Raw genomic sequence first — 27,846 nt, forward strand, 5'->3', positions numbered from 1 at the left:
TGATTCATTTTGGAAGGAATAACAGGAAGACAGAGTACTGGGCTAATGGTAAGATTCTTGGCAGTGTGGATGAGCAGAGAGATCTCGGTGTCCATGTGCATAGATATCTGAAAGTTGCCACTCAGGTTGAGAGGGTTGTTAAGAAGGCGTATGGTGTGTTAGCTTTTACTGGTAGAGGGATTGAGTTTCGGAGCCATGAGGTCATGTTGCGGCTGGACAAAACTCTGGTGCAGCCGCATTTGGAGTATTGCGTGCAATTCTGGTCGCCGCATTATAGGAAGGATGTGGAAGCATTGGAAAGGGTGCAGAGGAGATTTACCAGAATGTTGCCTGGTATGGAGGGAAGATCTTATGAGGAAAGGCTGAGGGACTTGAGGCTGTTTTCGTTAGAGAGAAGAAGGTTAAGAGGTGACTTAATTGAGGCATACAAGATGATCAGAGGATTGGATGGGGTGGACAGTGAGAGCCTTTTTCCTCGGATGGTGATATCTAGCATGAGGGGACATAGCTTTAAATTGAGGGGAGATAGATATAGGACAGATGTCAGAGGTAGGTTCTTTACTCAGAGAGTAGTAAGGGCGTGGAATGCCCTGCCTGCAACAGGAGTGGACTCTCCAACACTAAGGGCATTCAAATGGTCATTGGATAGACATATGGATGATAAGGGAATAGTGTAGATGGGCTTTAGAGTGGTTTCGCAGGTCGGTGCAACATCGAGGGCCGAAGGGCCTGTACTGCGCTGTAATGTTCTATGTTCTATATATACTACGAACAGCAAAAGTCCCAGCACTAATCCCTGCGGAACACCACTAGTCACAGCCCTCCAATCAGAAAAGCACCCTTCCATTGCTACTCTCTGCCTTCTATGACCTAGTCAGTTCTGTATCCATCTTGCCAGCTCACCTCTGATCCCATGTGACTTTTTTTCATTTCATTTCACTTCACCTTTTGTACCAGTCTGCGATGAGGGACCTTGTCAAAGGCCTTACTGAAGTCCATATAGACAACATCCACTGCCCTACCTGCATCAATCATCTTTGTGACCGCCTCAAAAAACTCTAGTGAGACACGACCTCCCCTTCACAAAACCGTGCTGCCTCTCGCTAATACGACCACTTGCTTCCAAATGGGAGTAAATCCTGTCTCGAAGAATTCTCTCCAGTAATTTCCCTACCACTGACGTAAGGCTCGCCGGCCTGTAGTTCCCTGGATTATCCTCGCTACCCTTCTTAAACAAAGGAAGAACATTGGCTATTCTCCAGTCCTCCGGGACATCACCTGAAGACAGTGAGGATCCAAAGATTTCTGTCAAGACCTCAGCAATTTCTTCTCTTGCTTCCTTCAGTATTCTGGGGTAGATCCCATCAGGCCCTGGGGACTTATCCACCTTAATATTTTTCAAGATGCCCAACACCTCGTCTTTTTGGATCTCAATGTGACCCAGGCTATCTACACACCCTTCTCCAGACTCAACATCCACCAATTCCTTCTCTTGGTGAATACCGATGCAAAGTATTCATTTAGTACCTCGCCCATTTTCTCTGGCTCCACACACAGATTCCCTTGCCTATCCTTCAGTGGCCCAACCCTGTCCCTGGCTACCCTCTTGCTTTTTCTGTACGTGTAAAACGCCTTGGGATTTTCCTTAACCCTATTTGCCATGCCGTGGGATTTTCCTTAACCCTACTGCATGTTTCCGGATGGTTTTGTGCTGTGGGGTTTGTCGCCATGTGAAGATTTAAGTGTGCCAAGCTTATAACAACAAATTTTATTGGAAGCAAATGAATATCATCTCTCATTGTTGGTTGGATAAAACCCAGTCTTCCTCAAGCACTGCAATCCAACCATTGTGGAGAATAGCATGTAAAAAAATGTTTTTAATCCACCATAGTTCACAGTAGCATGATCAACAAGCCAAGAAACAAATCTGCTTTATTCCACATTCCCACCACCAACCTCCCAAATCTGCCTTAAGCAAAAAAGGGGAAGATAATCATGAAACAAAATCAGAATTGCGTGCTTGACATCAATGGATATTTGACATGGAGAGGAAAACTTGCATTGACCCTGAGGGCATCCCAAAGTGTTTTGCAGCCGATGAAGTACTTTTTGAGGTGTACAGAAATATGATAATGGTAATAAAATTTAATTTTCAATGATATTGGTTGAGGGATAAAGGGATAAGTATCGGCCAAGACACCAGGGAGCGCTGCTCCTCCTGTGGGTTTTTTATGCCCACCTGGGAGAGCAGGTCTTGTAGAGTAAAAGGTTAATAACATCCGAAGCATACATGATGCTGATATAATCACAATGTCAGATCACAAGTAAGAGAGATCTGGAAGAGAGCAGAAGCTCTTGCCTCATGTGGAGGCCTGGTTAAAAAGGCTATGGACTCAAGCAACATACCTCTGGGAGACTAGGCAATCTCCAAAGCCGTCTAAGCTCCTACCACACAACAAAACAGGTGTAGTCTTGGTTTAATATCCGATGCAAAAGACAGCGGGCAGAATTCTCCGTCGGCGGGGTCCTCTGCTCCGCCGGCAGCTCACCTACGCCCATGTGTTTCCCGACAGTGTGGGATGGCCACATAGGGCAATCCCATTGGCTGGCTACTGGAACGGAGGATCCCACTGCTGGCGAGGAGGCGCCGAGCAGGAAAACGCAACTGGCTGACCGGAGAATCCCGCCCAGCACACCCAGCAGCACAGCACTCCCTCAGAACTGCACTGAGTCTATGGCATGACTCACGGGTACGTGCGCTAGCCCCCTGAACCACAGCTGACACCTAGGAGATGTAAACAGAAGACATGAGATGTATGTTATCATTTGTAAGTTGTCTCTATTTCATTATAAAAGCAAAAATACTGCAGATGCTGGAATCTGAACTAAAAACAGAAAAGCTCAGCAGGTCTGGCAGCACCTGTGGAGCGAGAAACCAAGTTAACATTTTGAGTCTCTATGACTCTTCTTCAATTATTCTTACTTTGTTGTTACCTCTGTGAGACCACTTGAACATTGATATAATGAATATTGGGCAGGTTCAATAAAAGCCAGTTGATCTGCTCCACCAGTTTACCACCCAAGTAGTGAGCATAAAAGCTACCCTCCCCTTCTGTGCTCCGATAGCAGGATATTATGAATACCATTAGGAAATACATTTTGTTTCATAAAAGAATGCTGATTTTCCCCTTTCTTGTGGCAAGTGGTACTTTTTAGGCTATGTGGAGAACCCTTGATTACGGAAGCATGTTTGACTGCATATTATTCCAGAGAACAAACCACAAGTGACCTGTAGTTTGAATTGCATTCAGAATGAGAACAGGGAGCTCTCTCCAGGCAAGAAGTACTGGAAACTTTATTATTTTGTTTTCTAGCTCGAAATAAAATAGCAGGGTCTGTGAGAATTTGTTGACATTTGTTGGAAGAGCTGGCTACTGCAAAGAAAATCTGTAAATAATTGCTGTGCAATGCCAAAGTACATCGAACTGAATTTCAACCTTTGTTCTGAAGCTTTTAGATGGATGCTTTTAGATAAGATATAGTATTGAGAACATTCTGTTCAGGTACAAAATGTGCTAATTTTTCTAATCTTATTAAAGGGTCAGGGAGAAATTCAGGGATCTGTTGAAGCTCAAGATGGACAGTATTACACGACGGAATAACTGAGCAGGGGTGAATTTAGGCTGTAGGATCCTGGGCTGGATTCTCCGCTTCGTGATGCCGGAAGTGAAAATTGTAATCGGGCGGAGAACTGTGTGAAATGGAAAAATTCTGGGGCTGGATTCTCCGATCCCCGACGCCGAAATCGCTCCGCCACCTGAAAAGTGGCGTACTCTACAGCGCCGCACACTGTATCAACGGCATCATGCCATTGCCTGAGGCCCGCCCCGCGATGCTCCGTCCCCGACCGGCCCAGTTCCCGATGGCGTGGGACTCTCATGGTCTCACCTGTCCAGGAATTCAGCGTGGCGGCTGCGGACTCAGTCCGGCGCCGCCACAGTTGGAAGAGGGCTGATCCGCGGGCAGGGGGGCTTTAATCGGGGCAAGGGGCACTGTGGGAGGGCGGTCCGGGGCGCGCAGGCCGGACGAAGGAGGGACTATTTTTGTGGTCAAGGTCCGCGGGCTGAGTCCACCATGAATCATGGCACGGCCAATGCAGGCCATCGCCGTGCGCATGCGCAGCCACGAACCCGGCAATTCTCCGGGCCATGTCGGCAGCTAGAGCGGGAGCCCTACACTGCCTCCCTGCTAGCCCCCCCCCCCCCGGGAGCAGGGAATCGGTGGCTGCTTTGCGCCAGTTTTCCTGGCGTAAACACCACTGTTTTCACGCCGACATGGGGACTTAGTCTCCCAAACGGAGAATCCGATTCCGACGCTATGCTCCAATCCCTCGCTGGCAGTGATATCAATATAATGCCGTGCGCAACTGCATGGATTTCAATATCACCTGTGGTTTGGACACTTCTTGCTCCAAACCACCACCCAACCCCACCCCCGTGATTATCCGCCCCTCTTAGGCAGAGATCTCGCAGGCACGGCTTGGGAACCATGGCTATGGAGGTGGAGCGGGAGGCTAAAAAAACTCTGAAAAAGCCTCGAACATTGTCGGGATTGCGAGGGGTAGTAGCAGGGATGGGGGTAGTAGCAGGGAATGGCTTGCTGCCATGTCCGTTGATTCAGAGTGTCCCCCTCGGGATCGGCGTGGCCTGCCTCAGCCCACCATTGGCTGTTCACACTGCTGAGTGCTCACCGTGTCCTGTGAATCTTCAGAGATCCTCTGGTCATGTGGGAGCCCACCCAGGCCGCTCATCTGGAAACCTTCATACCCCAGCTGTATCATTAAGGGAATGGCTGTGGCCAAGTTCGATCACTGGCCAACCAGCGGTTGGCACTCCTCCGAAGCACTGCCCCACTGCAGAGGAAGCAAGGGATTAACAGAGTTCACCCCAGTCAAAGGACACCTCCAGCTTAGTCTTTGGAACCTTCCCTAGTTCTGTGCCCCTTTCAGGGCAGAGCCCTCATCAGTGGACCCCCACCCACACCCACCATTCAGGATCACCAGCTGTCTCCTAGTGAGGTTGGCAGAGTTGATTGCCTCTGCCACCACCTCCCAGGTGCTCAGGAGGGCGGGTTTGAGTCTGCTGCCCAACCTGGGAAGACGATGTCCCTCCTCTCCTCACTGGCATGGAGCCGTGAGTCCATCTCTGTCTCCTAAAGTCAGGGGGCAGGTCTTCTCTGAGCTATCTACCTGGCTGCAGGAAGATCCCGCTGGCGGGGAGGGCCAGAAAATTTCAGCCTTTGTTACGTGACGGACTGCACATCTGGTTTGCTCGTAATTTGTTGTTTTTTTAAGCTTGGAATAACCTGGACTATTTATTGAGACAGGGTAAAGAAACACACAGCTGGTAGTCCAGGTGGACGTCCCAACAATCACAATAAATATATCCTAACTGACCTCAGTAACTACCTGGAGTGCTGCCCAAGGGCTGTCCTTGAGCATTGCTCTCACTCAGTGGCTCAGAGCAGATTAGCAGCCAAGCATTACAGACCCCAGACTTCCTGTGAGGAAAGTCACAGTAGGTCAGCTGATCATTCCATAAGGCTGCAATTCTGCCAACATACCTACTTCAAATTTTCATCAGGTTTGCTGAATTCATGATTTCTTTATTAAAATAAATTTAGGAGTACGCAGTTATTTGTTTCCAATTGAGGGACAATTTAACGTGGCCAATCCACCTACCCTGTACATCTTTTAGGTTGTGGTGGTGAGACCCACGCAGACATGGGGAGAATGTGGAAACTCCAAATGGATGGTGACCCGGGGCCAGGATCGAACCCAGCATCACAGTGCTGCCCTGAATTCATGATTTCTAAGATTCCAATTCACATTTGTCTTTTTTATTAATTGTTTAAATCGGCGAAGAAGTAAAGATTTTTTAAAAAATAAATAAATTTAGAATACCCAACTCATTTTTTCCAATTAAGGGGCAATTTGGCATGGCCTATCCACCTACCCTGCACATCTTTGGGTTGTGGGGGCGAAACCCATGCAAATAGGGGAGAATGTGCAAACTCCACACGGACAGTGACCCAGAGCTGGGATCGAACCTGGGACCTCGGCGCCATGAGGCAGCAGGGCTAACCCACTGCGCCACCGAGCTGCCTCAGAAGAAGTAAAGATAATTGTAACATTGGAAAGATTTACTAATGAGTTCTTCGTAAACAGACCTTTCCACTTTTTCTATGACTGATGATCAAAAGGCCCCAAAGAAACCTGGAACCTCTGTGTTCTTATTATACAATTGGCTCCTGAGTGATATTTCATCTGTAAAACACAAAGAACCTTGAGGGTCCTGGGAGGGAAAACAAAGAATTGGGTGATTGTAGAAGATACCATTCACCCCCTTTTTGCTTGGTTTTTAACACTGCTCTAAGTTGAGAGTAGACCTCTCCTAGGCATTATCCACCCCTTGTCTGATCAGTGACTTCTGAAATTTCAGACCTTGGTTGTTTTTTAAATTTTCTTGGTGGATTCTCACAGTAAATTTAAGTTGTGTTATACTATTTTATTCACCATTTCGGAGCCATGTCTGACTGGCCTTATACATTCCTTGATCTATATTTCCAATCCAATTCCCATTTGAAATGACTGTTGTATTGCTGTTGTATTGTAGAACATTGTATCTTTTAACATTGTTTTATACTCTGCTGATAGAAAATTTAGGCAGCACGGTAGTACAAGTGGATAGCACTGTGGCTTCACTGCGCCAGGGTCCCAGGTTCGATTCCCTGCTGGGCCACTGTCTGTGCGGAGTCTGCACCTTCTCCCTGTGTCTGCGTGGGTTTCCTCCGGGTGCTCCGGTATCCTCCCACAGTCCAAAGACGTGCAGGTTAGGTGGATTGGCCATGCTAAATTGCCCTTAGTGACCAAAACGGTTAGGAGGTGTAATTGCGTTTCGGGGATAGGGTGGAAGTGGCTTAAGTGGGTCGGTGCTGACTCGGTGGGCCAAATGGCCTCCTTCTGCACTGTATGTTCTAAAAAAAAAATTAAACCCAATGGTTGTTTCTTTGTGTAAGTAGGATTGAATTCTTCACCTCAAACTGTGACATACCTTTCTAATTTATTTTATTGATTTTGTGCAGATTGTCCTTATTATCTCCAGCTCAACCACCCCAATTCTGATGAATTGTTGGATTAAAATGTTCATCTCTCTTTTTTATATTTCCGATGCTGATGGGTATCTTATATTTTCTATCCTTTTTTGCTTCTAATGATTAAATATTTTCTGTCCCTTTAGTTTTCTTTCAAGAGCAGTTACAAATGCGGCTGGCTGGCCTTCAGTAACCAAATCTATTATAATAATAATCTTTATTATTGTCACAAGTAGGCTTACATTAACACTGCAATGAGGTTACTGTGAAAAGCCCCTAGTCGCCACATTCCGGCACCTGTTTGGGTACACAGAGGGAGAATTCAGAATGCCCAATTTACCTAAAAAGCACGTCTTTTGGGACTTGTGGGAAGAAACCGGAGCACCCGGAGGAGACCCATGGAGACACGGGCAGAACATGCAGTCTCCGCACAGACAGTGACCCAAGCCGGGAATCAAACCGGAGACCCTGGCACTGTGAAACAACAGTGCTAACCACTGTGCCACCGTGCCAGCAAGTTTCTATGAAACTATTCTCCGAACTACCTAATTACATATTTCCATTGTCGAATAATGTATAGGGCGGTACATTCTCCCCGTGTCTGGGTGGATTTCCTCCTGGTGCGCCGGTTTCCTCCCGCAAGTCCCGAAAGACGTGCTTGTTAGGTGAATTGGACATTCTGAATTCTTCCTCAGCGTAAAATCTGAAATTGAAAGCTAATCTCAGTAACCATGACAACCATCATCAATTGTCATAAAAACTCATCTGGTTCACGAGTCCCTTTAAGGAAGGAAATTTGCTATTTTTACCTGGCCTGGCCGACAAACGACACTAGATCTACACCAATGTGGTCGACTCTAACTGTCCTCTAAAATTGCCCAGCAAACTACAAGGTTAAAGGGCAGTTGGGGATGGGCAACAAATGCCGGCCTTTCCTGCGATGTCCACATCCTATGAAAGAATAAATTTTTAAAAGAATCTCTCCCACTCTTAGTGTCTGCTAAGTTAGGTGTACTGGAAGGACTTACAGGCTGATTATCAACCTGTTGGCCTTCTTATGAATGCACCTTCTGTGCCATCAATTCATGAAGTGGGAGTTGAGCGCAGAGCTTCTGGCCCAGAGACAGAGGGCTGGATTCTCCAATTCTGGGGCTATGTCTCCACGCCGGCGCGGGAACGGTGGAAAACTGGCGCAAAACGGCCACAAATTCCCTGTTTTCTTGGGGGTTAGCAGGACAGCAGCGTAGAGCACCTGGCTCTAGTTGCCGATACGCCCCGGAAAATTGCCAGATCCGTGGCCGCACATGTGCACGGCGGTGGCCTGCAGCGGCCGCGCCGTGCTTTATGGCAGAGGCTGCTTGTGGACCCGGCCCGCAAAATAGTCCCCCCATTCGGCCGGCTCAAGCGCCCCGGACCACCCCCCTACAGTGCCCCCAGCCCCGAATAATGTCCCCCCCTAGCCGCGGATCGGCCCTCCCCCGACTGGGGCGGTGCTGGACTGAGTCCGCAGCCGCCACGCCGAGTTCCCGACAAGACCATGAGAGACCCACGCCATCAGGAACTCGGCCGGTCAGGGGCGGAGCATCGGGGGGCAGGCCTCAGGCAATGTCCTGAGGCCGTCGATACGGCGTGTGGCGTACTCTGCGAGTATGCCGCTTTGGAGGGGGCGGAGCATCGTGAAACGGGCCCACCCCCGATTCTGTCGTGAACTTGGATTCTCCGACCAGTCGGCGAACGCAATTTCGGCGTCGGTGACCTGAGAATCCAGCCCAAGGTGCTCCTACTGCACCATGAGATCTCCAAAGCTAGATAATTTTTGAAAAGAACGGGTAAAATTAAAAGTTTTTTCAAAAAAAAATATTTTTAATCGCCTCCTTTTTCTCATATTCTCCCAAATTAGCACCCACCAAAAATCAACAATAATCAGTAACGAATATGCCAATCCCCATATCAATAACAACGATCCCTTCCTCCCATCAAACCCCAAACATTAGCCCGCATGTTAACATAAACAAATGACAAAGAAGAATCAGGAATCACCCATAGTCACCATTAACACATACAGTCCCCCTCCCCCAACCCTCCTAACTCCCCCCTCAACTAATGTTCGATGTTATCCAGTTCTCGAAAGTGCATAATGTATAATGCCCATGAATTGTAGAAGCCCTGCATCCTTCCCCTCAGTTCAAACTTAACGTTCTCAAGAGTCAAGAATTCCAACAGGTCCCCCCGCCACGCCAGGGCACAGGGTGGAGAGGCTGCTCTCCATCGCATCAGGATCTGCCTTCAGGCGATCAACGAGGCGAAGGCTACAACATCTGCCTCCGCACTAATTTCCAACCCCAGCTGGTCCGACACCCCGAATATGGCCTCCCGAGGGCCCGGGTCCAGTTTCACGTGCACCACTTTAAAGATTACCCTAAAAACCTCCTTCCAGTAATCATCCAGCTTTGGACAGGACCAAAACATATGAATGTGATTTGCGCCCCCCCCCCCCCGCCCCCGGCAACGTTCACACACATCTTCTACCCCTTCAAAGAGCTGGCTCATCCTTGCCCTTGTGAGGTGTGCTCTGTATACCACCTGCTGCTGTATCAGCCCCAATCTCGCACATGAGGTGGAGAAGTTCACTCTCCGGAGCACCTCACACCAGAACACCTCCTCTATACCCTCTCCTAACTCTTCCTCCCACTTGTCTTTGATCCATCCCAGTGGTGCCTTCTCCTCTTCCAAAATAGCTCCGTAAACCGCCGACACTACTCCCTTCTCCAGTCCCCCTGTCGTCAGCACCTCCTCCAGCAATGTGGCGGCCGGCTCCACCAGGAAGCCTGTATCTCCTTCCTGGCAAAATCTCAAACCTGCATGTATCTAAACATTTCCCCCTGCTCCAGCCCATACTTCGCTCCCAGCTCCTTCAATCCTGCAAACCGACCCCCAAGAAACAAATCTTTTAGTGTCTTAATCCCCTTCTCCTCCCATTGGGTAAAATTAAAATTAATTGAGAAGAATGGAATGGGAAATACAAAATGGCACAGGGACAGAAGAATTAAGGCCGCGATTCATCTGATCCATGGCTAATACCCCTGCCAGTGGGAAAACCAGAGTGATTCCCAGTGGCGGTAAGGGAGACCCCTGACGTGCCATTCCATGAAACTTTGAATTTTCTTTTGCCTCAGAGGGGTTTTAAGTGCCATTCCGTGGCACACCGGGGTCCGGCTGGAACTGAGAGGGGCAGGACAGGTCCTGGTCGCTGGTAAGGGCCATGTCCCCCCCATCCCTAGTTGCCCTTGAGAAGGTGTGGTGAATTGCCTTCTTGAACCACTGAAGTCCCAGAGGTGTAGGCACAGTGCAGTTAGGGAGCGAGCGCCAGGACTTTGCCCCAGCGACAGGGAAGGAATGGCGATATATTTCCAAATCGGGTGATGAGTGACTTGGAGGGGAACCTCAAGGTGGTGGGGTTCCCAGGCATCTGCTGCTCTGTCCTTCTAGATGGTAGTGGTCGTGGGTCTAAGGAACCTTGGCGAGTTCCTGCAGTGCATCTCGTAGATGGTACACACGACTGCCATTGTTTGTCGGTTGTGGAGGGATTGAATGTTTGTGGAAGGGGGAGCAATCAAGTGGACTGCTTTGTCCTGGATGGGTTCAAGCTTCTCCAGTGTTGTTGGAGCTGCACTCATCCAGGCAAGTGGAAAGTATTCCATTACACTTCTGATTTAAATAATAATAAATAACCTTCTTATTGTCACAAGTAGGCATACATTAACACTGCAACGAAGTTACTGTGAAAAGCCCCTAGTCGCCACATTGTGGCGTCTGTTCAGGTACACAGAGAGAGAATTCAGAATTCTCAGCTGGTATGGAATTACACCCGTGCTTCTGGCCTTGTTCTGCATCACAATCCAGCTGTCTAGCCCACTGAGCTAAACCAGCCCTTCTAGATGGTGGGCAGGTTTTGGGGGGTTCAGGAGGTGAGTTACTTGCCGTAGGATTTCTGGCTTTTGACCTGCCCTGGTAGCCACAGTATTAATATGGCTAGTCCAGTTCAGTTTCTGATTAATGGTAACCCCAGGATGTTGATTGTTGGGAGTTCAGCGATGGTAATGCTATTAATTCAAGGGGCGATGAGTAGATGCCCTCTTGTAGGAGATGGTCATTGCCTCGCACTTGTGAGGCGCAAATGTAACTCCCATGAAGGACCCCCTCGGCACCCTGGTGGTAATTGTAGGGTCCTCACTCCCATTTTTAAATACTTGCGCCAAATCATGCCTGGGTGATTCCCATCTGAGGGGGCGCAACGCAGGTGGCACTTGAATCGAGCTTCCAACCCAATGCCGATGAGCACTTTGCATGTTCACCCTTTATGGTAGGCGGTACGGAAACCCCTCTTATCATGACTGACACCTTATCAGGGTGCATGGGCAGCACGGTAGCATGGTGGTTAGCACAATTGCTTCACAGCTCCAGGGTCCCAGGTTCGATTCCCAGCTTGGTTCACTGTCTGTGCGGAGTTTGCACATTCTCCCCATGTGTGCGTGGGTTTCCTCCGGGTGCTCCGGTTTCCTCCCACAGTCCAAAGTTGTGCAGATTAGGTGGATTGGTCATGTTAAATTGCCCTTAGTGTCCAAAATTGCCCTTAGTGTTGGGTCGGGTTACTGGGTTATGGGGATTGGGTGGAGGTGTGGGCTTGGGTAGGGTGCTCTTTCAAAGAGCCGGTGCAGAATCGATGGGCCGAATGGCCTCCTTCTACACTATAAATTCTATGATCGATGATCTTTATGGCGGGTGGGGTGTGCCGAGAAACTCGCAATGAGTCTGACGCCTGGCACGAACCATGATTTTGGCTCGATGCAGGATTCAGTGGGCCATCGTGAATCTTGCGGCTAGTAGGTGGCCCCGGAGAATCCCGGCCAAAGTGTTCATGAAAATTTCATTTAAATTGTTTGCTTCAGTTGTACTGCATGTTTAAAATCAAATTTGTAGCTGTATTAGTGGTCACAGTACATGAGCTATCCAAGGAGAGGAAGCTATTCCTTTGGGTCTGCCAAGTATTTTCAGGGTTAAATCCGAAACAATTTATTTTAGGAGCTTTCACAGATCATTTGGCTCCTGAAGGGAACAGACTGTTAAGTTGAAGTTTTGCCCCTTGAGTGGATTCAGTCTTGGCTTTTAGAAAATGTTGTATTTGAAGGGCATAAGATGCCAAGGGGAGATTAATTTTATGATGTTTAGACAATTACTTTACAGCCATAAACTCTGGTTTTCTCATAAATTTGCTTTATTAAGTCTAGCTCCAGATGAGATCATTGGGTGACTATTGCACCTTCAACGCTCCTTTTGGAGAAACTGTAGGTGAGCACGATTGTATCTATTCCCATGAAAGAAGCCTGGTAAATCTGCTTTTTGTCCAACCCTTCTCTCCTGCTTCGAATTATAGCCTCCATAATTATTCATATGTTCTCTTTGAAGCCTCTTTTCTTGATGTTAAATGTGATTCATGGATGAAATTATCTTGAGACTCGCGGTCCAGATCCAGCATATTTTATTCAGATTGGACTTTGTCACATCTCAATACACCGATTGTGGGCGGGATTCTCCGTTGTCTGACGCCAAAATTGGGAAACGTGATTGGGCAGAGAATAGGTTCCAATGCCAAAATTGTGGAGGGCGCCGATTTGACGCCAAATCGCAATTCTCCATCACCTCGACAGCGGCGTCAATGTGGTGTGGAACGCACGTACAGTAGTCACCATTTACATATCTTTAGCGTGCCTGACCCAGTATTCTCCGGGACCTCAGCGACGCTCCACCTCCAAAGGGCCAACGAGTCCCGACGGCGCGGTTCACTTGTGCTTTTTAAAATCGTGAAAGCAGTGTGGTGGCTACTGAGGGAGAGAGAGGGGGATACGGAAAGTGTCCAACATCGCCACAGTCTGCTCACAGTTGTGCCACCGGCCGGGGGACTTCTGCCAGGGTCGGGGGTAGCCAGGAGGTGGGCTGTGGGGTCAGGGTGGACAGGCATGGAACACCATTGCCGCAGCCGAAAGGCAGCCAAGCAGCTGTGCATGCCGCTGGCAGCCAACTGTGAACTTAGGGCTACGGGTCATATAGGTGTCCCCGAAGGCCACCCCCCTAGGTGCCCTCTGGCCCCAGCCGATCCATCAGCTGTATGGGCGTGCTCCAGCACAACCAGTGCCATCTTCTTGACTGGGATGCTGTGTGTGGGAAGTGAAGTGTGTCTGGGGCTACGGCTTGTCAGTCACCCGAGTGTCAATCACGGACCCGGTGAATCCCGCACCGATTTTCATTGGAATTGATTGTGTGCCACGTGGCGGCGTTGTGTTCACCCCATCCACAGTCGCTAAACTGGTCCAGGTTCAGTGCAAGTTTTGCTGTCTTGAAAGTGCACAAATCCTGCCCTGGCGTCAACACTTAGTCTTACAAACAGAAAATCCAGGCCTATGACTTTGCCATGAATTGGTGCATTTAATTGTGTTGTTACGAATGTGAGACTTTACAACATTTTAAACTGTCTCCTTTAACTTATGGTGAAACAGGATATTCTAGATGGGGGTGGGGTGGCTGTCATGGAAAGGAAAAGCAAAAGAAAAGCCATTGAAAATCAAGTGACAATTTTCACACCTTGACACAAAAGATGGGCAGCTGCTTTTTTGGATACAGAAGCACACAGAGCGCGAGATAGAGACATTGCACCTGCTGTGAAGAGCAGAAGACTGTGTTAGCAACCAATCAGGCTGCTGGTGAGAGCTGGTTCTCTGTTTGAATAGAAGAAAAGGAAACACACAGGACTTTTGGAGGTTCGAGGAACAAGAAATTGCCACGTTGGGACTTGTCAGCAAAAGTCCCTTTTGGAGGGGTTTCCGTACCGCCTACCATAAAGGGTGGAGAGCGATGATTTTCAAATGACTCTGGGACACAGAGAAGGGAGCCTACTGGTAAGCTGAGACTATCTTGGCACTGGATCTTGTAATGTTTTCTATCTGCCAGCTGTGTGGTGCATGACCAAACGGCTTACATGACATAGTGCGGAGTTTTCTGAAAAATGACAAGAGTGTCATTTTCGGCAAGAAGATTGATGTAAATAAAAGCAAATTACTGCGGATGCTGGAATCTGAAAACAAAGAGAAAATGCTTGAAAATCTCAGCAGGTCTGGCAGCATCTGTAGGGAGAGAAAAGAGCTAATGTTTCGAGTCCAGGTGACCGTTTGTCAAAGCTAACAGACAGAGAAAGTGGAAAATATTGATACTGCGGAGTGAGAATGAAAGATGAGTCATAGCCACAGAAACCCAGGGAAACCGGGTGCTAATAGCCACAGAAACCAAGGGGAAAGAGTGCTAATGGCAGTCCCCAGAGAGGACAAAAGGTGTGAGAGGTCAAACAGCAGAGTAACTAAGATCAGAGGGTAAACTGTAACAGATGTACATGTGGGGGGAGGGGAAGGGATAAGCAAAGTGGAGAGAGGGGAAGAAAAGGTGGATAAGATGGGGGGGGGGCATTAAATATATATAAAGAAAGACAAGAGAGAAAGAAATGGTAAAAGACAGTTAAAATGAAATGGGATGAAAACAAATCCGTCGAGGGGGGTAGAGCTAATCATCTGAAGTTGTTGAAATTGATGTTGAAACTGGAAGGCTGTAGTGTGATTGATGTGATTCCCACTGGCCTTGGCAGTGTGATCCAGACTGCAATTTGGCATGCCTAAGGCATAAAGCGTCTGATTCGCCCTCCTGGGTGTCATCTGAGCACTTCAACGAAGGGGGCACTGCATTTAAATGACTCCACAACACTGACTCAATCAAGCCAGGAGGATGGCAGCGAGGAAACGAGCTCCTAGATTCACGGAGGGGCCTTCACCTGTGTGCTGGATGCCATGGAGGAAAGGTGGGCAACAATATACCCTCGGGCTGGCAGGAAACCCTTTAGCAAGGTGACAAATACTACCTGGGAGACGTTTACACCATTAGTTAGGGCCAGCAACCTGACCAAGAGGATGAAAAAAGATGAATGACCTACTCTGTTTTGCCAGGGTAAGTGCTCCCTGTCTCCTCTCTCTACTCCAACTTTACATCACCCCTCAGATTATCACCTCAATCCCACATGTTGCCACCTCACAGAGTCCCAGCACCGCCTTCCACAATATTCTTCACTCTCCCCTGGCACTCCTCATCAGAACCCTTTCCTGCTTAAGCGCAGTGCCCACACATGCCAGGTATCATCGACATCTGACCCGCCAAGCGGCCAGTTCACATAATCCCCATTTGTATTCCTGCAGGAATACGGACTAGAGACGGGAGTATGCACAACTAGCCCTGGGAGAGGGGGACACCACACTAGCGGGGAAGCTAGCACCGGAGAGAGGCTGTGCAGCATATCCCGCAAGGAGAAAGCGCGCACATCGCTACCAGGGGGACGGCTCTGGAAAGAAATAGAGAGAAGGGGGGGGCACCAAAGGATGGGGGGGGGGGGGGGGGGTAAATAAAATACCACAAGGGGAATACTGATAAAGAGGGAGCGAGGGCATTAGGCTGGCTACAACAGGCCATACGTGGCGATTTGGAACAAAATGGCGTCGCAAGCAACCTCTTTGGAGGGTCCCTGAACAAAGGGAAACCCCGGAGTGCAGGGGCTCACCCACGTGGCATACAAGTAGTTGCCGGTCTTGTTGGGTGCCCCCTGGACAAAGGAAAATCCTGGAGCGCAGGGGCCCGGCCCCATGAGGAAACGGTGACCATGGCCATTTTGGACGACGCCCTGTGATGCTGGGGCGCGTCCATCAGGTGTGTATGGTTGAAATTGCAGGAGGGGGGGGTAACAAACCCCCCCACACACATCAGGATAGTCACCTGGAACGTCAGGGAACTTAACGCCCCAGTGAAAAGATCCAGAATCTTTGCCCAACTGATATGTTTGAAAGCCGGCATAGTCTTCCTCCAAGAGTCGTACCTGAGAGAGAAGGATCGACTGCGGGTAAGGAAGGGCGATCGTTCCTGCTACGGGATGAGGGCCAAGGGGGTTGCCATGCAGTTAAATAAGAGGACAGTTTATGGTGACGAGGACGGTTACGGACCCAGGGAGAACGGTACGTCATGGTCAGCGGTGTCCTGGACGGTGCACCGGTAGTACCGGTGAACGTGTACACTCCCAACTGGGACGACACGGAGTTTATAAAGGAGAACATGGTGTAAAACCACAATATAGATACATAGGGACTTTAACTGTGTATAGGACTCACGGACAGCCAGATCAAATCCCAAAACGGGGAAGACCTCCAACATGGCGAAAAAACTCTGTGCATTCATGGAGCAGTTCTCCTTCTTCTCCCAAGTACACAATGTATATTCACAGATCGACTTCTCCGTAGTGGGGAAATCGGTGCTTCCAGGACTAATATTTTGAGATCATAATCTCTGACCTTGCTCCACATTATATGGATGTGAGGTTGGAGATGGGCCGTGCCCAACACCTCTCATGGAAGTTGGACATGGCCCTTTGGCCGATAAGGCTTTCAATGAGAAAATATCACAGGCCATAGATGAGTATATTACTAATAAGCAGAATGGAGAGGTCTCACCCTCCATGTTCTGAGAGGCGCTGAAGGCTGTGATCAAGGGTGAAATTATCGCGTACAAAGCACGGAGTGATAGGGAAGAGAGGATGGCTAGGCAGCAGCTAATCGACTCCACACTGGAGGTAAACCGGCAATATTCTGAGGCCCCGACCGTAGAGCTGCTGGCGGAGAGGAAAAAGCTACAGGTGGACTTTGACCTACTTTCCACGAAGAAAGCAGTGCACCAACTGCGCTAGGCACGGGGAACCCTGTACGAACACGGAGACAAAGCCAGCCGCCAGCTGGCTCACCAGCTTCCCACGAGGGAAATAGTCCAGATTAGGGACAGCAAAGGCAATTTAGTAGCGGAACCGGAAAAGGTCACTGAAGTATTCAAGACCTTCTCCCAGGGGCTGTATACCTCCCAGCCCCAGCAGGGGACTTGAGGATGAAGCAGTTCCTCTATAGACTGGACAGGCTAGTTGTGAGGGAGGATAGGAAACAGGGCTTGGAAGCACTGCTAGAACTGGGAGAGGTCATGGGGCGGGATTCTCCGAGCCCCGCACCGGGCCGGAGAATCGCCACAACCGCGCCACGCCGCCCCGACATGCGATTCTCCGAGGAACGGAGAATCGGCGCCATTTGCGCCGGCGCGTTTGGCGCGGCGCCCGTCGCGGGCTGCTGTCTGCGGCCGGGCCGCCGATTTTCCGGCCTTGATGGGCCGAGCGGCCGCGTGGAAATGGCAGAGTCCCGCCGGCGCCGTCCACACCTGCTCGCAGCCGGCAGGAACTCTTGCGCGCAGGGTCGGGGGGGCGGCCTGTGAGGTGGGGGGAGGGGGCTCCTTCACCAGGGGGGACCTCCAATGGGATCTGGCCTGCGATCGGGGCCCACTGATTGGCGGGCTGGCCTCTCCAGCCCCAGCCCTATTTTGTTATGCGACCGGCCCCTGAAGCCGCTCGCTATGTTGCGTCGGGGCTGCCGCGTTGAGGAAGTCCCACGGCGCCACTGAGCATGCGCGGGTTGGCGCGGCACCCAATTGGCGCCGGGAAGGGAGGCTGGAGCGGCATGAACTGCTCCAGCACCGTGCTTGCCCCCTGTGGGGGCCAGAATCGGTAGTGCCCACGCCCGTTTCGCGCCGTCGTGAAACGCGACGGTGTTCACGACAGCGCGAACACTCTGCCTCCATTTCGGAGAATCCCGCCCATGGAGAGTATTAACTCCATGCAGGTGGGGAAGGTGCCGGTTTCCCGGCAGACTTCTACAAAAGATTTGCAATGGCACTGGCCTCACACCTGCAGGAGATGTTCATAGATTCACTGGCGAGAGGCACATTGCTGCCTACGCTAGCACAAGCCTGAATCTCACTGATACCCAAGAAAGACAAAGACCCAACAGAATGCGATTCCTATAGACCCATTTCGCTGCTCAACGCAGACGCGAAAACACTGGCCAAGATCCTAGCCAAGAGGCTGGAGGACTGTGTACCAGGACCAGACGGACTTTGTCAAGGGTAGACAGTTAACATTGAACATCAGACGCCTGCTGAACGTGATCATGATCCCAGAGGTGATAGTCCCCTGGATGCAGAAAAGGCCTTCGATAGAGTTGAATGGAAGTACCTCATAGAGGTACTGGAGTGGTTTGGGCTTGGAACAGCAGAGCTGCCAACCTTTCCCAACAGAAATCAGTATTCCAGATACCAAAAATCTGAATTTTGGCAGTAAAATCCAGATTGTCATTTCAAAGAAAAAATGCCCACCAATCTGAAGTATAGCTTTACACCTTTATTGCACAAATCTAAAACACAAATGGAAAATGCAAATCCAATGCTTTATACATGTACATCATCACGAGTGGGTGTTTTCAAATTAAGTTTCAAACGTTCAGTAAATCTAAGAATGAAAAATGTGGACAAAACATTCGCCTTTTTACATGAAGTTTAAAATTGTCCTGAGCGCTTGATTAACTTAATTGAATTCTTACAAGAAACTATATGTAGGCAAAAGGAATCCAGTGCATTTCTTTCTTTCAAAAAATATTTTCATGAAGTAGCACTAACAGATTTGATGGTCAAATTAAGGTTTATGATAGTGAAGGTAAAAGAGCACAAAGAGAAGAATGGCCACAAAAAGTAGAAAGCAGGAGGTGTGGTTAAATAGATGCACGATGATTCAGGTTTACTTTCTCAGCATTTTTGTTTCATGCTCACAGCAGAAAGTGCGGTTTCCACAAGTAAAACAAGGATTTATGAACTGAATCCTGCTGAAACTTAATAATGTGCAATGTATTATCAGCTGCACTCCATCAGTATAGAAAGAGGGAAGTAGAGTTAAAATTTCAGATCAATGACCTTTCAACAATTCTGAAATGTTAACTCTACTTCTCTCCCCATTGATGCTGCCTGGCCTGAGTATTTCCAGCATTTTCTTTTCTTTAAACACATAGCAGTGCTCTACAAAGATCAGTGACAGAGCTAGTGTTGAATCTACTTAATGTAGTCCTCCCCTCCCTCAACGTGATTTCTTTATCCTAATAAAATCCAGGCACCTCAATGCCTCAGAGACCGTGCCAAGGTCAGGATCACCTGACAGTGCCATGATCCTTTCAGAAGCAGGAACAGTTTCTCCCCATCTACACTCATCAGCCCCTCATGATTTTGAACATCTGTATCAAATCTCTTTGCCTTCTTCTTTCCAAGGAAAACAGTCCCAACCTCTCTACTCTATCCTCACAACTGTTCACACTTCATAGATTACCCTTCACTGAGTACTTCAGTTTGATTATTTCTTCAAGTTCTGGGGTTTTATAGTACAAAAGACTCTTCTGCATCTTGTCCGTGACTTTGACATCCTGCCTGAAACAGGGCACCAGATATGTGGCACAATGAGTTTAATTTTAACTCCTAGGTAGGAGCAAGACCAAGTGAGTGGTGCGACCCTCCAAGAATACCAGGCAGGTTTCAAAAACCAGATGTCTTCAACATAATTCTTGTAGACTTTACAATCAAAAAGCCTGGGAAGTCAGCAGGAAGCTTAAAATCATGCAGGAGAAAGCCCCCGGGGAGGACCAAGGGGTCTGATTCCTGGCCCAAGACAAATGCTCAGGGAGAGAACCCTGTTGTGAAATTGGGGGTGTTGGGTGGACGAAATGAGATGTGAAGGAACACTGAGAGTCCCAAGGTCTTCTGGTAGGGCATGGGGAGAAATCCTATTTCTCCTGTTCCATAAGAAATCAACAATGAACAAAAACTATACATTGCTGGGCCTCTGCTCGTCATGGCTTCTGTTGGGAGTGGGCGGTCTAGTGGGAGAGCCATCAATGCGCACCTGCTCAGGCCTCTGGTTAAAATGGTAGATCAAGCCCCTTGGTATTGGAAACCAATCTGCTTATTTAAGGAGAACCTCTTCTGTTCTGGACAGAGATGTCTTTAAGATAGTACCTTTGGCCAAGACTGGGGAAAGGTGCAGCTATTAAGATGGAACTCCTATTGTACCTAATAATTGGTACATCTTCAGTATTACCTCTTTGCTTTTGTAATCTATAATCCTGTTTCTAAGACCTGGGATTCTATGTTTCTTTTTACAGCAAATATGGCAAATTATTTATTTTGCAGTACACAATCATCGCTGAGTAGTAGGCTTTTATAAGTTACTGAAAGTATTGTGTAGCATCAGAGATTACAATGCACTAGTGTCCTTATAGCAATGGACCCAATTCTGGAATCTGCCACTTCATTCAGTGAATAGGAAAGATTGTTATTCTAACATGCATTTTGAGTTTAAATCACCTCATCAACAGCAAAACAAAGAGGCCAAGCTAATTCTTAATTTCTATTCTAAAAAAATAACTTGGCACAATGTATTCTGACACATTTGGTATAAGTTAGTTTCCCATTTTCCCATTGTAGGAATAAATTAAAAAGCAGCTCGCAACGAATGGCCTTTAATAACAAGGTACAAGTTACTTTAAAAACTATCGGGGTCTTAACTAGTTGCTATTCCACGATGTAGAAGAAAATGCATGTAATAATTTCCAACTACTTTCAGCTGCAGTTATGTCATAATAATATAAGTCTTCAGATACTTTTTTTTTCAGCCTCTCCTATAACCTTCTGGCGAGCCAATTTTACTTCATACAATTGGCACTTTTATAAAGACACTGCATCTCCAAAATGGACAAGAGGAGCAGGGAGGTTGGAGGAAATGAAACGTTCAAAGTTTTGAAATGAGAGGAAAGAGGAATGGCTAGAATAAAGTGCAACCGAGAAAGAATGACATGAAAATGATTACAACAGAGGTTGGGGAAGAAAAGGAAAAAAAGTCAAATATTTACATTAAATTTTTGCTTTAGGTGGTTAGTTTATGGTTATACTCCTGATGTGTAAAACAGCTTTCTTATGGGGATAATATTTATTTCCAACACCAAAATACATGTCGAGAATGAACAAGAACAGTCAGGCTAGGAATTTCCTCTGAGCCTCCGAATTGTTGAAATGTTACGGACACTGAATCATATAAGAACATAAGAACTAGGAGCAGGAGTAGGCCATCTGGCCCCTCGAGCCTGCTCCACCATTCAATGAGATCATCTGAATATAGCTTGTGATAATATAAGAACACATTAATTATATTAGTGGTTGTAATTTCTTTCTATTCTGTCAACAGAATTTCTTGAAGAAGTTTATCCGGTATTTGATTTGGGGGAGAATGGGCGTGACTGGAAAGCTTGTGTGGCTGCTATAAACAGTTCCATTCGCAGCATAAGACATGACCTCAGGAAGTCCCTGCCGGGCTATTACAAGAAACAGCACCCTCAGTATTTTGCTATGTATTACAAGAAAGGATCTGAGAATCAGAGTAACAAAATCAGCACTCCTCAAAGCAGCGATCCCCAAGAGAACTTCAGTGGAGACACAAATACCCTCTGACCACTTTCTGAAGAGATGGAAGTGCCGAAAATGGAAAAGGACATGTGCTCAGTTATGACCTGAAACAACATGATCTCTGAGATCATACACACTTTATTTATGATTTTCTCTTACTATTAACCATGAGGGTTCCTGAATATAAGTAAGATTATGCTTTAATGCCATAGTTCTATTTTTGTGAGAGTGTTCAAGGTTGCATATGTGCAATACTCAGAAGTATGTATCGCAGAATAGCTAAAACTGGAAACATAAGTTTTATCGCAGAACGGGTATCAAAACACAAGTGGAATAGAACATTTGTGATGACTTTGTGAACTGCTGAGACTTGGCTACTGAAATTTCTTTCTAGATATTACTTGTAGGGAGAGATCTTAAGTTATTTTCTCCCCTCAAGGTGGAATATTTCATTAATGTAAAAATCTTTTCACCAGCCCAAACGTGAACAGATGATGACTTTCTATTGACTACTTTGGTTGTCCTGGAGCCCCATGGACTTTGAACCTATTAATAGTAGATTGGAAGTCAACAAATGTAAGGCAACAAGTGCTAGATTGGGGGTTGGTTGGGGGGCAGGTGATGCAGAAGTTCAGCATCTCTGGAATTTTGAGCTTGGATCTAACCCAGAGAACAATATTTTGTCTGTTGTAAAATGAGTTTGGGACCGTCCGAATTGTTTCCTTATAAGCACAATACTTGCCACAATTCAGCACTAGTTCACACTTAGGGCAGAATTCTCCCATGGCCCCGCCGGCGGGTTCAATGGTAGGTCCCACTAATGGAATGCAGATGAAGGCCTGACCGGAATCTCCTCCCCAGGCCCGATTGTCTGTAACGCCAGCAGGGAAACACCCCGTTCCAGAACACATCCAGAGCAACGTGGCGTGCAGAATTCGGGACTTAAACCTAAACAACGCCTGGACCTGTCAGGAGTGCAATATGGAGCAATCCTGGGTCCCGGAACAACACAGCAATGGGTGAGGGAGCATCTTTCAGGTGAAACTTCCTGGAGTGTTCCTAGAGGTCCATCTCCTTCAGGGGGTCCATCTTTTTTCTTCAGTGGTAGATCAGTGATATTGAGTGCCGTTTAAATTTGGCACCCAGTTGCCAACATGCCCATCCTACTATGGAATGCGGCGCTAAACCTCCAGTTGCATAATTAATGAGGTTGGGACCGGAAGATATGGTGTAGTTCCCGCTGGCCTCCAAAACAGGAAACACTCCCTGTCCCTGTACCTGCCCCTGCCACGGGATTTAATCCCAGATGGGCGAATTCTGCCCTAAATTGCTGGTACATGTTCAAAGCTTTTGTCTTGCCCTCATCAGGACAATTATTTTTTCAGCATGTTCTGTACTACCAAACAACTAAATTGCCAGTTTAGCCTAAAGACAATAAGGAGCGGGAAACCCAACATTGTGTATCAGTTCAACAGAGAAAACTGCTTTGAGGTTGCGTCTATTGCATTTTGTGTCTGTGTTGAGATAGGCAATCTTGCCACCTGACTCATTCAGTACCCAATTCGGAGTATTTGATGCTGTCACTGGGTGTCAAAATTGGGGAGATATTTCATTACTCACCTGTGAAATATGTCATTTATAAGCACTCAAATTTATTAATGTTTTGGTATGAACTATAAGGAATATTGAGGTATCATTCATTGAGTATCAATTTGTTGAACAGATATATCCTGCTGGCTTACATTCTTATATCTGATTAACATAAAATTACAAATTGTATTCTTGTAGAGCTGTAATAAAATTTTCTGTATCTAATTTGGGAGTTGTATTTTCAGTCTACTGTCTGAAACTAGCTACCCAATAAATAAATGTTAAATTCTGAGGGCTCTTTGCATGGACTCCATTAGACATTCTCTTTGTCATACTCTGACACGTGACTGTCTTATCTAATCAGCAGTGCTCTGATACAAACCTGATCAGCCTTTTTGCTCACTCTGATTTTGAATTGTTGAGGCGCTGCGTGAGTGGGGTCAGGGCGGGGCAGGTGTGGAAGAACCACTAAAGTCCCCTGAAAACTTGAAGACTTGAAAGCAGAATGGAACCAAGTTTCCGCCCCATTTTTCGGTGCCCGATCTGAAGACCTGTCAAAATTTCACTGTGGCCACGATTAAAATCCTGTAATAAAGACAATTTGTCACACAACAAGATTTTTTTCGCAGGGGGGTGGGGTGAGAGGGGAATTGCTTTACGGAGAATTTTAACAGAGGCCCCTGATTCATGTTCATTTTGCAGCCACCAAGAAATAAAGGGCAGGATTCTCTGGACCTTCTGCCGCCACTGCAAATATATCCTTCCTTAAATATGGAGATCTAAACTCCGCACAATATTCCAGGTGTGGTATTACCAAAGCCCTGTACAATTGTAGCACAAATTCTTTATTCATGTACTCCAATCCCTTGCAAAAGCTTGCTGTGCCTTTTTGTTAATTTACCATGTTTCTTATACAAGTGCACTTAGATCCTTCTGAACAGCAACATTTACAAGATTCATGCTTTTAAAAAAATATTCTACTTTGCTATTCTTACTTCTAAAGTGAATAAGATCATGCTTCTCACATTATGCTCCACCTGCAACCTTGTTGCTCACTCAAAAAACCTTCTGTTTGTAGCCTCCCTGTGTCCTCAGCTTACAATCCCACCTAGTTTAGCATCATCAGTAAATGTAGCTTCATTACTCTCGGTTTCTTTGTGTAAATTATTGCAATAGATCACCGGACAGCAGGGTGGCACAGAGGTTAGCACTGCTGCCGCACAGCCACGGGGACTCAGGTTTCATACCGGCTTTGCATGACTGTTTGTGTGAGTATCCACATTCCTCCTGTGTCTGCGTGATTTCCTCTGGGTGCTCCAGTTTCATCCCGCAGTCCAAAGATGTGAAGGTTAGGCGGATTGGCGATGCTAAAATTGCCCCTTAGTGTCCAAAGATGTGCTGGTTAGTTGGGGTTCATAAGTTCATAAGATATGGGAGCAGAATTAGGCCATTTGGCCCATCGAGTCAGCTCTGCCATTCGATCATGGCTGATCTCATCCTGACCTTAACTTCATTGTCCTGCCCGTTCTCCATAACCCATAACCCTTCAACCCATTACAAATTAAAAATCTGTCTAACTCCTCCTTAAATTTACTCACTGTCCCAGCATCCACCACACTCTGGGGTAGCGAATTCCACAGATTCACAACCCTTTGGGAGAAGCAGTTTCTCCTCAACTCCATTTTAAATTTGTTACCTATTATCCTAACGCTATGACCTCTCGTTCCAGAATGCCCCACAAGTGGAAGCATGTGCTCCACGTCTACTTTTTCCATACCATTTATCATCCCCTCCTCGTCTAATTTATCCATACCTTTTATCATCTTGTATACCTCAATTTGATCTCCCCTCATTCTTCTAAACTCTAGAGAGTATCGGCCAAAACTGTTCAATCTCTTCTCTTACGACAAACCTCTCATCACTGGAATCAATCTAGTGAGTCTCCTCTGAACTGCCTCCAATGCCACTACATCTTTCTTCATATAAGGGGACCAAAACTGTGCACAATGCTCCAGGTGTAGTCTCACCAAAGCCTTTAATAGTTGCAACAATACTTCCTTACCTTTATACTCTATTCCTTTAGCTATAAATGTTACGGATAGGGTGAGGCAGTGGGCCTAGGTGGGGTGTACTTTCAGACGGTCGGTGCAGAGCTGATGAGCCAAATGGCCCCTTCTGCACTGTCGGGATTCTATCATAAACAACTGTGGCCCTCGCACTGACCCGGTTGCTAACTTTAGCCTTAATTTAATTGCTCTGTTCTATCACCTTTGCTCTTGAGTCGCCAGGTATCTTTCTGATACTGCCACGTGGTTCAAGTCCGAGTAATGATCAATAATCAAATACACCGCTTAGTAAGAATTAAATCAAAGCACATTTATTATATACAGTAATCAATACTCATGCATACATTCTACGTCTAAGCTACTTCCTACAACTAACAGGCCAATACTTACTTGGAAATGGCTCACCAGGTCAGGGAAACAAATGGCCTTTCGTTCGGGTTCTGAGCCTGCAGGATTCGAAGCTGGTACAGATTGATAGCTAGGAGCGCCTATCTCGTTGCGAGCATTGAAGTAAGACTTACGGGATGTTTCACGATGGCTGGACCGGTCACTGTCAAAGGTTGGTCTGCGTTGCTGAGTGACCCGGTCAGAAGAAGAAGCAGAAGGGTGCAGGAGGATGCTAAAGGTGTGCAGAAGGGGTAGCAGAAGGGTCGATTTGAACTTGGGACTCTATTCTTATAGTCCCCAGGGGCTTCCCGCCTTTCGGGGAGGACCCTGTACCTGGTTCCAAGTGATTGGACTTTGTCCCAATCACTTGGTTCGATATTCTCCAATGCTGGAGCGATTTCTTGATCGATGGGCGGTCTTGAGGTGGTCGTTCACCTCCCTTTGTGTAGGCTTTTGCTGGCGCCGCCGAGTCTGGGTTGGCTTTGTGTGTCTAAAATGTTGCACATTGTTCCCGGGGATTGCTCATTAGTATGCAGATGGCTGGTGTTTTGTTGTGCTGATGGTTACTGGTATCGATCTTGTCAGGCCTTCCCAGAGGTGAATACACAGTCTACCTGTAGCTGCTCGTTTTAGTCCTGTTGGCTGATTTTCCCATCAGCCTTTGCCGTTAGCCATTTTAAATCGGGGTTAGCCATTCTAAATCGGGAGTTAGCCATTTTAACTGGCTACAACCCTTGCAACACTCTGTAGTATAAGGAGTTAATTCTAACTGTGTGGTTTGCAATTGAGAGTAAACATCATGACTGGAAATGATACAACATCTCATGAACTTGATCTCCCTTGTACAATCTTGTGGTAAGATGTAGCTTACAGTAAGAGATGTTCCAGTAAAATTAATGTTTTCCTTAGCTCAGCAGACTCTGTAAATTATCTGTATTAACAGGAGACTAAGAATGTTATACACTCCACTAATCATGACCTGCCAACTTGAAAATGCCCCGTTCATCCCTACTCTCTGCTTTCTCTCCATTAACTAATTCTCTATTAGAATACCCACATCTCTATGAGCCTTATTTTGTCTAATAAGCTTTCGTGTGGCAGCTTATCAAATGCCTTTTGGAAATCCAAACATATTACCTCTATTAGTTCCCCTTTATCTACCCTACTAATTATATCCTCGAAAAAGTAATATATTTGTCAAACATGATTTTCCATCTGTACAATCATACTAAGATTTACTAAGTGTATTTTAAAACTTATTTACGAAGAGATTCAAGCATTTTCCCAATAATTGATGTCAGTGACTATTTTTTTGTTTGTTTTCTCCCTCCGTTCTTGAATAGAGCAGTTGCAAACTTCCAATCTATTGGGACCATTCTAGAAACTAGGAAATTTTGGAAAATCATAACCAACATCCATCATCTCTGCAGATACCTTTTTTAGAATTCTAGAATGTAGCCGATCAGGTCCTGGAATTTGGCATAGTTTAGACCCTTAAGTTTCCAATACATTTTTTCCACTGATGTTGATTACCTTAAGTTCTTCACTCCTTTTAGTCTCTTGGTTACCATCTATTTACAGTATGTAATTTGTCTTCTGCTGTGAAGACAGTCACAAAATATTTGTTCAATGTCTCTGCCATTTCCTTATTCCCCAATATAATTTCTCCTGCCTCCACCCCAAAGCGATCAATGTTTCCTTTAGCTACTCTCCTTTGCAAATACTTCTAAAGCTCTTACAATCTGTTTTGATATTCCTGCCTACTTAATCATTCTATTTTTTCTCTTTCTATCAATGTTTTAGTGGTCCTTTGCTGGTTTCTAAAAAGCTGTCAATCCTCAGGCTTGCAGCTATTCTTTGTCACATTATCAGCCCCTTTCTTTTAATCTAATACTATCCTTAACTTCCTTAGTTGCCATGGATGGATCTTTCTTGCAGAGTTTTTATTTTTCAACTTCATAAATATCATGAATAATTCATTTAAATGTTTCCTAGTGTTAATTTATTGCCAGACCTTTTGATTTATTTACCCAGTCAACCTTAGCCATCTCTCCTCTCACACCTCTGTAATTGGCTTTCAGTTTAAGGTTAATTTTTGGACTGGAGTATGTCGCTTTCAAATTTAATATGGAATTCAATTGTATTATATTCACCTTTATTCCCAGCAGATCTTTTACTATGTGCGAACTAATAAATCCTGCCT

The 27,846-nt window shown here is 46.7% G+C and overlaps 1 protein-coding gene across 5 annotated transcripts in view; it reads left to right on the forward strand.

Annotated features, from left to right (window-relative positions):
* LOC140428098 (uncharacterized) overlaps nt 1–23,482 on the forward strand; it is a 135,484-nt gene extending 112,002 nt beyond the window's left edge. For all 5 annotated transcript variants that reach the window (XM_072514146.1, XM_072514147.1, XM_072514148.1 and 2 more), the window contains one exon: nt 21,383–23,482. In XM_072514146.1, coding sequence (XP_072370247.1) covers nt 21,383–21,645 — 263 coding nt within the window. In that variant the 3' untranslated portion in view covers nt 21,646–23,482. The remainder of the gene's footprint in view (nt 1–21,382) is intronic.
* Nucleotides 23,483–27,846: the final 4,364 nt, after the last annotated feature.

This window comes from Scyliorhinus torazame, chromosome 8 (genome assembly GCF_047496885.1).
Source record: "Scyliorhinus torazame isolate Kashiwa2021f chromosome 8, sScyTor2.1, whole genome shotgun sequence".
Taxonomy (NCBI): domain Eukaryota; kingdom Metazoa; phylum Chordata; class Chondrichthyes; order Carcharhiniformes; family Scyliorhinidae; genus Scyliorhinus; species Scyliorhinus torazame.